Here is an 11,424-nt window from a genome sequence, read left to right as displayed (position 1 = left end):
TATTATCTCAAACGATTGAATTACGATAAAAACACACTACCATGTCTTGATTTGTGTCAACATAGAGGATCTAGCATAGCATTTCGTGTCATAGCGGATTTCCTCCTCCTTAATTCGCATCCCGCATCATTTCATTACAATGGGTTGTAATCAATATTGCCAGCCCCGCATTTTCGCATACCTCTGCCATTCAATTATCTATAGACCAAATAAATGGGACAAAAACTGAAGGCAAAAACTGAAAAATCAAAGTCTTAGAGAAATTCGTTGAGCAATCTTACCTTGCGGAGAATCATTGCTAAATGCGGAACTTCTCTAGCGTATAATCTTGCTGAGTTCATGTTGCTTACAAGAACCTCGACAAGGAGAATTTACCTAAAAGCCTAGTCCATGTTAGGCTCTGTTTGGCAACTTGCCCAACAAGAATAATTTCGATTTTTTGTTCCTAATCCGCCTTTGGGACGAAAACGTTTGGTAAAATTTTGTTCCTGAACAAATTTGTTCCTGAACAGCTTTCGGACAAGGTTTGAGAATCTAAAATTTGATTCTCGGAAGAGAATCGAAAAGAGAATCAAAACGGTAAAACATTGTTCTTCTCTTTTATCATCTCGGTTGCCATTCGCCATTGCCCGCCGCCGTCCGCCGCGCCCGCCGCCGCCGCCGCCCTGCCGCCGCCGCCGCCGCCGCTGCCGCGTCCGCCGCCGCTGGGCCGGGTCCGCGAGATCGCGGAGGCTCGCCAGCCAGGCGAGGTCCTGGCGAGCTCGCGGAGGCAAGCCCAGCCCACCGGCGAGGCTCGGCTCGCCAGATCCGGCGAGGCCCCGGCCTCGCCGGGTGGCTGCCGGCCTCGCCCCGGACCGGCGAGGCCGACCTGCCACCGACGGGCCGGGCAAGCCTCGCCTAAGTGGCCGGGCGAGCCTCGGCGGGCAACCGGCGAGGCTCGGCCGCCGAGATCGGCGAGGTCGAGCCTCGCCAGGGCGGTGAGGCTCGCCTAGCCATCGGGCGAGGCTCGCCCGGCCCCGCCTAAGTGGCCAAGCCGCTCGCCGAGGCCGGGCGAGGCGCCCGCCACCGGCGAGGCTCGGCGGGCCGGGCGAGCCTCGCCCGGCCGGCGAGGCTCGCCGACGGCGAGGTCGAGCCTCGCCGAGGGCCGGGCGCTCCGTGAGCGTCGCGCCTCGGCCTCCTCTGGCCGGTCGCCGGTCCGCGACCGGCCAAATGAAGAAGAAGAAGAATAGGAAAAAAAGGGGAAAAAAAAAAAAAGAAAAAGAAAAAAAGAAAAAAAGAGAAAAAAAAAAAAAAAAGTAAAAAAGTAAAGAAATTATTTAAAATTTATTTAAAAATCAAAAGAAATTATTTAAAATTTATTTAAAAATCAAAAGAAATTAATTTGGAACAGAATCAATTAATACTACCAAACGCAATTCTATTCCAAAATAAAAATTTTGGAAATGATTACTAAACACGTGTTTTTACTCGTAATCGGTTTAAATGTAATAAAAAGACCGATTCTATCGATCGGCCTGATTCCTAACGTAATCGTTACCAAACGCGCCCACGTTAAATTCCAAGAACTTAGATAAAAGAATTGAAAAATGCTTATGTCTCTAAACTTATGGGCCTCCACTCCCAACATTCTGGCCTCATTTATATCTTAGAATGATGAGGTCTGAAAAGTCTTTGGGCCTCCAGGGAAAAACAATTTTGGAGCCCAACTGATTTTTTTAGGATGGTTGCTACGATAACATGCGTGGTGTAGCAGCGACCCAACTGTAACCAAGTGTGGCAACGAAATATGATGTTACTTTTAGTTTGTGTAATTTGGCTGATCCAATGAGTTCCGATTAGTGTGTTCAATTTCGAGCAGTTCTGTTTTAACTCTTTTACTTTCGATAAGTTTTGTGAATCTAGTATTAGACTTTTATTTAATCAAGAAATACCTTAAATTTTTTGAATAGCGTAAATTTTGACATGTAAAATTATATATAACTGTAATAATGGTATATGACAATTTGATTAGACAATAGTAATTGCTATCATAATTATATTTAGTTGTGCCTACTTTCATCAAAAGCCGTGGAGTCATGAGGCGAGTAGAATTTATTAAACCTCAACACCCGGTCAAGTTCCTACAAGAATTGTTGCCTAACATTTTTTTCCATTTATGTAACAATTATGATTCGAACTTGATAAAATTGTTTGCTTGAGGATTTGAAGTGGATATATAGACTCGGTCAAATTCAATTCCAAGTTGCATGTCAAAAGACTCAACTTATCTCAATCTACTAAATCGAAAAAAATAAAATAAAAACCCTCAACCTCATTTTGATGTGATAGAAAAAATTAAAAGCGCAATTTCCAGTTCATTATCTCGGTCAATTTACACCTCCCTATAATTAGTGATTACCCTGAACATCACATCTACCTTTCTATAGCTTTAGATTTCATTGCTCAATTAGTTGACGAATGGAGATTATTAGTTCACAATCAATTCCTTTGAGTGAAACGAATCTCTACTAGAGAGTCTCGTTCATAGCAACAAAAGAAAGAGGGTCGGATGTATGAAGGACGGAGAAGCTTACTGGCTTATGCTTCATGTTGTTAAGCACACATATGATCAAGACCAAAGAAATCGAAGAAATCATTCTCTCTATTTTCGAGCCCTGATTGAAGAATGCTTCTAATTTGCCCCAATTCTTGGAGCAAGAAGCGTCTCCATCTTTTAGAGTACTTCGCAAATCAGCTTCCCAAGGTGGATTCGTTGTTGGGATAGAAAAGCAATGTTACATAATTGACGGCATTTTTTACTCAGAGGACTAATGAGGTAGATATGAAATTAGAGCAAAGGTTACCGATCTTTTTTAAAAAAAAAACGTTCCGGACAAGACTGAGACCGGACCTAGAGAGATTCTTTTTCAGTAAATTAAATTAGGCCTTTTGGAATATTAGTAGAAATTCCTTACTTTGCAAATCCGACAGCTGACGAGGAGCCATTTCCGACCGGTTCTTCCCGGGACGACAAGAAAGACGGCGGTAATCCACATCGACACCCCACCCCGTATCGCGACACGTGGCACCTATATAACCTCCCATCTCTGGCCTCATTTCGCCGCCTTTCCTGTTCCCCCTCTCTCTCTTCCCCACGATCATTTTCCTTCTCCCATGGAGAAAGAAAGAAGAAGGTTCCCGACGCCGCTTCGATTTTCCCTCGCTTTCCCGGATTCCAACCACCTTTCCCGAGAAAATTAATTAGGCGAGAAAAATCCGCCGCGATTCCGCCTCGCCTGATCATGGACGACGACTCGGTCGTCCCCGTCAATTGGGAGTCCCTCGACGCGCTGGTCATGAAGTTCGCGCAATCCGAGAACCTGCTCGTCGCCGAGGAGGCCGGCGGCGGCGCCCCCCTCCCCCACGCCGCGTCGCCGCCGCCGACGTCGCCGTCGTCGCCGTCGTCGTCGTCGTCGTCCTCCTCCTCCTCGTACTTCGCGCGGCTGGCCAACCGGCAGATCCGGCGGGCGCTGGAGGCCGGCGACATCGACGCCGCCATCGAGCTCCTCAGGTCCCACGCGCCCTCCGTGCTCGACGATCACCGGATCCTCTTCCGGCTGCAGAAACAGGTGAGCCCCGGTTCTCGAGTCTCTTCTCCGTTTCGGGCGGCGGTGGTTTTCGTTGACCCTTTGCACGGGATGAAGCTGACGGTCGATTTGGTCGGTAGCTAGGCGCGTCGGGATTTTAATCGAGCTCTTGCTCTGTTGCAGAAATTCATTGAATTGTTGAGGAAGGGGACGGCGGAAGATCGCGATGCCGCCATTGAGTGCTTGAGAACGTCTCTTGCACCCTGTGCTCTGGATGCTTACCCGGTACGTAATTCCTTTTTTTCTCGAATGATTTGCAAGCATGTAGGTGCTTATTGACGATTGATGTGGTTGGGGCAGGATGCCCATGGACGTCGGTATAGGCAGTTGCAAACTTTAGCTTGGTCGAAATGACTGAGGAGATTGAATTTAATTGACTTCATTTTGATGAGTAGTCTGGGTATAGTCTGATGCCTTTGCTTTTCTTGCTTAAGGAAGCGTATGAGGAGTTCAAGCACGTTCTTCTTGCCTTTATATATGACAAGGATGATCAGTCTTCTCCTGTGGCGGATGAGGTGGGTTGCTCTAACTACTGTATTTGTCTTCAGTATCATTGGGTCTTGTGGAAGACTATAATCTTTTGTATCTTTATCGTGGGAGGGTGTAAATTCTTAGCTCTTTTGTTCTCCGAGAATAGGTAAATTGATGGAAGTTGGTGCTTATTGTTGGGGGGATTTCAAAGGGATTATTTGCCCCAAACTTGTTATCCCCAGAATAGATACCAGCCAATTGTGCCAAGCCATTTCTTTTCTTGTTATACACATGAGACAATAGAAAAGCTAACAATGTGGCATTTTCATGCTGTCAATATGCTAAAGCAATTAGTGTGGTGCTTAGAATTTTCCTGCTCCCTTATGAGGCTAATGGTTTTGACAAGATCTTAAAAGAATTTATCAGTTACTTATCTTCTTCCCATCTGTCTTTTGATAGTTGGGTTCAGCACGTTTCCATTCTTTGATGTTTTGGGTGGTGGAGCAGAGTCACATATTGTATGAACGCCAGGATAATTTAATAATCAGGCTTGATGGGTAGTGGCCCATTACTGTCAAGGAGCTTTGGTGAAAGGATTAAGAAAAAGGACTGGAGCACTTTTGTGATAGGCTCATCACATTTCCTGCTGTGCATATGCAGACCACTGAAGCTAATCTTGGACTTAATTCTCTTCCACCGTGTTAATATAAGGAATGGTGCGTTTGGTTAAACTTTTGGGGAAAGCCATTGGGAAAATGCAAATGACTCTAAGTTAAAGGAGTTTTCTAAAATGCAAATTGCGTTTGGTAAATTGTAATCTAAAAGTGTATTGTAAAATATCTTTGAGCAAAATAGTGTTAGGAGAAATTTACATTTATAGATGACTTTTGTGGTAAAAAAAGGAAAAAAATAGTTGGTTGGCGAAGGGCAGGCGGCTGCTAGCATCGCCGTGGCTGACGTCTCAAGTAGCACGACCTTAGGTGGCCGCTAGAGACTATTGGTGAGCGCCGCCTGGGGTTGGGTGACCCCTAGTGACCACCGGTGAGGGCCGCTTGGTCGCACGACCTCAGAAGGCCCTTCATGGAGGTCGTGGCGACCCAGATGATCTAGGTCGTCGGAGGTCACGCGACCTCTGCAAGGGCCACGTGGTCGCACAACCTTGGGGGCCCTTTGCGGAGGTTGCGCCACCCAGGGTTGTGGTGACATGAGGAGGTCGTGTGATTGGCTGGCGACGGATACTGGGGTAGCCGCAACCACGCCGGCCTCTCTCCAGCCCGTCGCCGACCCATCGCAACCATGCCGATCGACATAGATGAACAGTAAATCACAAGGGCCTTCCGAAAATGTTGAAAGTCTAAGGCAGCCTAGGATCCACCTTGGGCTTTCAGTCTTTGAAAGGCCAGTATTGCCTCAAGGTGAGTCTCAAAATTTTTCCTAAACACCCAATATTTTGCCAAATGGGCTTTGGACACCCAAAGCTCCTTCCAAATGCTAGTCCCAAATGCAGCCGAAGTGGGCAAGATGCTCTCTTTGTGGCAAAGCAATAAGAATGTTTGCGTCATCCTCATCCTTCCTGGTTTGAGGTTAAAATCTGCATCTCCTTTTTGTACAAGTGATTAGTAGCTGGCATGGTATTGTTAAGAGTGGGGTTATACAGTGCTCCCATAAGCCCTTATAAGTTTGTGCTGACATCGTAAGTACTAGGAATTAAGTAATTATAGAATTGATAGCTCCTTTACATTCAAGTGATTAGTAGCTGTCGTGGTATTGTTAAGAGTGGGGTTATACAGTGCTCCCTAAGCCCTTATAGGTTCATGCTGACGTCATAAGTACTAGGAATTAAGTAATTATAGAATTGATAAAGGGGAGAATGTTCACAGCTTTAAGTTGTGATGGTTAGTTGATGGGTGTATCTGGAATTTTATCTCCTACTCAGCTTAGTCAGGCATAATCGGCTAAGAGAAAATGTTTGGCTAGACACTTCATCTTCATCTGAACTCTGTGCAAAGCTTTTCAGAATTAGGGTTGACCTTGCTCCTTGCTTTTGGAAATTTGCAACTGTTTGATGTATGTGATTATTAATGCACTACTTTGGAGGCCTCACGTCATGTTATGGATTATACTGATGGATAATATCACCTCTCTTCATCATGCAGTAAGTTGAGAATCCTGAATTAATAAAATTTGGCTACTCATTTGACAATCCTCTCAAATAGCATGCCCAAAATCCTATGCTACCTTCATTCATCTTTTGCTTTGTAATGGAGTGTTTCTATTATTTTATGGTTCTCACCATAGATTTTTAATGCAGCTGATTTACTTTTTCATTACAATTTGTACACGCCAATTAAGCCAACTTCACTCATCTTGAGATTAAAATCTGTTTACCCTTTGTTTTCAAACTGATATAATGGTTCAAGGTAATCCTAGGATAAGATCTCCTGTGTCGAATTGTGTCTTCTAGACTTAAGCTTCTAACTGATAGAGCATTAATTTCTCAAGAGTACTAAGTTCTTGTCCTATTCTATGATTTTTTGCATGGTTCTGAACTATTTACTAATTAAGTGTTGACATTTGACAGTGGTCTGAAAAGAAGAGGTTTGATATAGCTGGCTTGATGTCATCAGTATTAAGGGCTCATTTACAAGTATACGATCCACTCTTTTCGATGACACTGAGATATTTGATAAGGTAACTTTTTAAAACCCTACAGCCCAAAGAATAAAATTTTGACCCTTGGCTGATGCTTTATGTCCTCCCACCTCACTCACTCTCTTGATGAGAAGGGGGAAAAGGAGCAAAAGATGGGGAATAGTAAATTAGGCACTCTATTGTTTTGGTTTTTCCATCCTATCTGTTTCCCTTTGATTAGTCATCCTACTTGTGTGGTGCAGCATACATAGGGAATTTTTGCTTTACGCCAGGGAATATCTTCACCAATTTCAGACCTCACCGAAAGATTGCTCCTTAAGGAGTGTGATCCTCCCACAACTGTCGAAGAAAGCTTGTATGAAGTTCCTGCATTTGACGAGGTAAAATCACTAACTTATATGCAAATTGACTTTAGATGTTAGTTGGGGCTTAGGTTTATGGCTTGAGAGACCATAGAACCTTAGCAGAGGCGCTTGCAGATAAGGTGCTTGCAGATAAAGGAACTAAATTTACAGATCAAATATATTTTTTGAAGAGATAAGTCTGTCATTGGAGTCAGTTGCCTCATGGTCTTTAGGTCTCTTCATTGCGCAGGTTGACATCCACTCTTGCGCATGCTGTTATGCTCAGTAGACAAGGTGCCGTTGACAGCTTGAGATTTGCGAAGGAGATTTGTTTCTGGCTTTTCAGGTGATTTGTTTCATATTCAGGCCATGGCAATGAGACATCTTCTCAGACCAGACAAGCTTGACTGATTTTGCTAGTATTGAGTCTAATTTTCTTTATAATGCAGAATGAACTATGTCGAATGAAATTGGATATACCGATGCTTGATGAGCTCGTCCGCGAGTATTGTCTTTACAGGGGTATTATCGATGCCAGTCTTACATTTCCTTCGGGTAAATCTGAGGCTGCTTATCTGTTATTTAAGTGTGGCTTTCTAGTAAATTGAAATGCTGATGGTTTGTTGTTTGACCTTTATTATCCTTCAGAGATTGAAATGGGAAAGATCTCCAAAGATCCAAAAGTTGGTCAACCAGGGTATGATTTATCGGGAAATTGTTTGCTTGAGTTGGATGAATCTCAGGCTGGTAAACAGTCTGATGGTGAAGTCCTTAGCAACAGCTGCACAGATGGTTGTTCAGACAATAACAGTGAAGTAATAACAAGGGAAGGTACTGATATTGAACTACGTTATGCTAGTGAGCCAACAAGTAACCATGAAATTTGTAGCACGAGCAGTTCCCAGCGGTTCAACCATTCAAAATTGCTTCAAAGAAACAGAAACCGTGGAACTGGTGAGAGGAGGAAACGTAAGCGATGGAGAGGAAGGCATGATGACTTGATTTTTGTGCCTGATACGTCATTTGTTAGAAGTATCAAACAGGGGGTCCAGGTTGCTGCTTCAGTGTCTTGTGCAAATACATCGAGAGAACGAGAGGTATTGATTATTGTGGTATAATCATGTAGTATTTCATAGATCAATCTCCTGATGGAATGTGGTTCTGTAGGGTTCAGACGCAAGATTTACTTTTGAGAACCAAACTGGGGAGGAAAAATATGAATTCCTTTTAGAGATGAAAGAACTAGCCAGCAAGGGAATGGCAGCTGAAGTTGTTGAAGAAATTAACACTATGGATCCCAATTTCTTTCTGCAGAATCCTGTTTTGCTATTCCAACTCAAGCAGGTAAGTTGATTTCGTGCCGTTAACCAGGCTCAGACCATTGACTCTGGATATGTTGATAGGTCCTGCATTATAAATTTATTCACTTTTGCTTATGTCAGGTTGAATTTCTTAAGTTGGTCACTTCAGGCGATCATTCTAGTGCTCTTAAGGTTGCCTGCAGCCACTTAGGTCCTTTAGCTGCTAAAGATCCAGCATTATTAAAGCCCTTGAAGGAGACTTTGTTGGCATTACTCCGTCCTGAGGATATTTCAATTGGAAAATGCTTGCCTTTGGATGCTCTTGCAACTTCACTCCAGGTATTCCATCACCAGAAGACATACTTTGTGTGAATTCATTTAGTGATTACTATTCAAACATAATGTTGATGCAAAAGAGAGATGGTGCACAAAAAAAATCTCAATTTATGTGAGGAAACCAGATAGTCTAACTTGGAATTTTTGCAAGCAAGAAATCGAAAGATAGTGGAGACAATAGGAAGAAGTGGGTGTTGTCTATATATGTGAATTTGGATCTGTTCTACTACTGTTCCTGAGTTATCAAGCATTCTGACAGATCTATATTGCTTTTGAGATTTAAAGCTCTATCTCCGTCTTCTTTTTATTGAAATCATTAGCATACTTTGTTTAACTAATTTTACATTTGGGATTCTCCTCTAATGTCTGATAGGTTGCAATTGGTAGAAGCCTTGGGATTGAAGAACCTCAGCTCATGAAAATAATGAGAGCAACCCTTCACACACACACTGAGTGGTTCAAACTTCAAATGTGTAAAGATCGCTTTGAGAGTCTTTTGAGGATTGATTTCTTGAAGGATGTTAGCAGCCCCATGGTTGGAGTAGCTGCTTTATCGAAATCAAATACTGATAGTGCTCAGGGTTCCTCAGTGGTCACGACCTCGTCAAGTCCTAGGATGGCTGATGATGGAAGCAGTCCTACTCAAGTTTCTTCTAGTGATGGCATATGTGATGAAAGTGCAATTCTTAAAGTCATGGTGAGTTCATGAATGCCTGTGCCATTTTTTCTTCTAGTGCACTGTGATGTGAACTGTAGTGTATCAGCCCTTTTGTTCAATTTTTTAAGTTTCCTAGAACCTGTCAATTTTGGTTCTTGAGTGGAATATCAAAGGAACCAGAAGAAACGTGAGGAAAAAGTTGGATGCACTAGAGCTGAAGTTGATCTCATGTTAGTTTTAAGAGAATTGAAGGTATGCCTCAAGACAGGCTAAAATTCTTAAATTCTTAGTTGCTTAAGGTAGTTGATTTCCTCATCATGACATGCACTTCAGAATATGGAAATAGTGAGAGGAGTTTTCTATTCAATGGATCAGCCACAGATGAGGCTTTTGGAGGATTGATATTATTATCAGTTCTCTCCTTTCTGTTACGCTTTTTTGGTGTATCACGAAGCATATCACGGGATGCTTGCTGAGGCTCTTGACTGATCTAAATACGTATTCTCCATGTGGCTGCTCTGTGTAGCTCTACATCATCAATTGGCATACATGTTGGGGTTGGCCAAGTGTTCCCAGTCTGTAGGGTTAGGGTAAAATGTATTTTACTTTTATTGTCATGTCAGCTCGATGTTTAGAAATGCCAACTAGTCAAGCCCAAGTGTCCATTCACTGCCAGAAGGGAGTTGCCCCAGTGGTATATTCTTATGTTAATGATCAAAGAGTTATGTTCAGTTGACAATGCCATGAATGTGAACTAATCTGCTAATATTCCAACTCAAGGATTGTAAGATGCTTCCATTTGTTTAAATAAATCTCTATTGCTGTAGTGCTACTTCTAATTAAGTCCTGTAGTAGGAGATTTGCGACAAATTGAAGGGTGTGATAATTGCAGAGGATGGTTTGGCATTGCTACCGACCTTCTGGGTCGGGAGCATTGGCATTTGGGCTACTTCATGATGAAAAATCTTGCTCTAGCATATTAATCATTCTTTTGACTGCTCACCTACTCTTTGGTTTGATGCAGGAATTTCTTGCTTTGCCTAGGGCCGATGCCATCCATTTGCTTGGCCAGTACAATGGTAACGCCGAAACGGTCATCCAGCAATTATTTGCTTAGTCTGAGACCTAATGTCTGTATGTGCTCGGGGACATTTATTTATTCTTTCACACATATTCATTCACGGTGTAACATAGCTTTGTTAGGCGAAACGTCGGAATGTGCGAGTTTTTGCACGTCTTGGTATCATCTCTTCTCCACCAGTGTAATTGATGAGGATGAGTGCCCTAAAACTCTTAAAAGATGCAGGGTGTGGTGGAATGTACAAAAATACAATAACTTGAAGCAATGCTTTTGTTGTAATAGACTCTCTGGCAAGCAAGCAAGCAAGCTTTGTTGAAGCTACTGCTGTCAAAGTTCTCATTCGAATATAAGTGCTTTGAACGCCAGAAGTAGTTGAGGGCCTGTATGGAAGGAGAACATCATGAGTGAAAAACAATTAAAAAAAGAAAAGGAAAAAGGAAGAAGAACTAGTGAATGCCAAGTGGTGTTAGGTGGCTTCCTGGATTAATGCGTCTATCCATTAAGCCCTCTATACATCATTTAAATGCGGTTAAAGTCAATAGTTTCATTTCAATCTGCACTTATTCATTGTGTTGTGAATTATGATAATATTACATTTTATTCATCGTTGATGTCTTGAAAATTCAGTTTTTTCCTTAGTTTACTATTAACGATGATGTTTTATAACGATAATAATGGGATCTAATTGTCAAGTTCGAATTTCAGCGGGATTACCTTGGGAAAATGAGCCATAGGAAATGCAAATGTCTTTGACGTAAAACTCTTTGGGGAAATGCAAATTATGTTTGGTAAAAAACCCTTTGTAAAGCTACTTTGGTCTAAATAGTGTCTAGCAAATTTTTTTTTTTTTTGCAAAAGGCTTTTGGGTCTAATTTTTCTTTTAATTTTTATTAAAAAAAAAACCCTTCTGCAAAGGGTTAAGGCTATTGGTGAGCCGGATTTATCATTGGCAACT

General features: G+C 42.5%; 1 protein-coding gene across 1 annotated transcript; it reads left to right on the top strand.

Moving 5' to 3' along the window:
* The first annotated feature begins 3,123 nt into the window (after positions 1-3,123).
* On the top strand, positions 3,124-10,750 carry LOC104457271. The gene is given in 13 exon segments (XM_039299753.1): positions 3,124-3,608; positions 3,750-3,851; positions 4,061-4,141; positions 6,679-6,788; positions 6,992-7,016; positions 7,019-7,129; positions 7,401-7,439; positions 7,543-7,648; positions 7,742-8,190; positions 8,261-8,437; positions 8,536-8,733; positions 9,104-9,427; positions 10,413-10,750. Coding segments are annotated over 13 exon segments (2,142 nt in total). The 5' UTR covers positions 3,124-3,281; the 3' UTR covers positions 10,506-10,750.
* The last annotated feature ends 674 nt before the right edge of the window (positions 10,751-11,424 follow it).

This window comes from Eucalyptus grandis, chromosome 8 (genome assembly GCF_016545825.1).
Source record: "Eucalyptus grandis isolate ANBG69807.140 chromosome 8, ASM1654582v1, whole genome shotgun sequence".
Classification (NCBI taxonomy): Eukaryota; Viridiplantae; Streptophyta; class Magnoliopsida; order Myrtales; family Myrtaceae; genus Eucalyptus; species Eucalyptus grandis.
The sequence above is the reverse complement of the archived record's forward strand: the minus strand, read 5'-3'. Positions and strand labels throughout refer to the sequence as shown.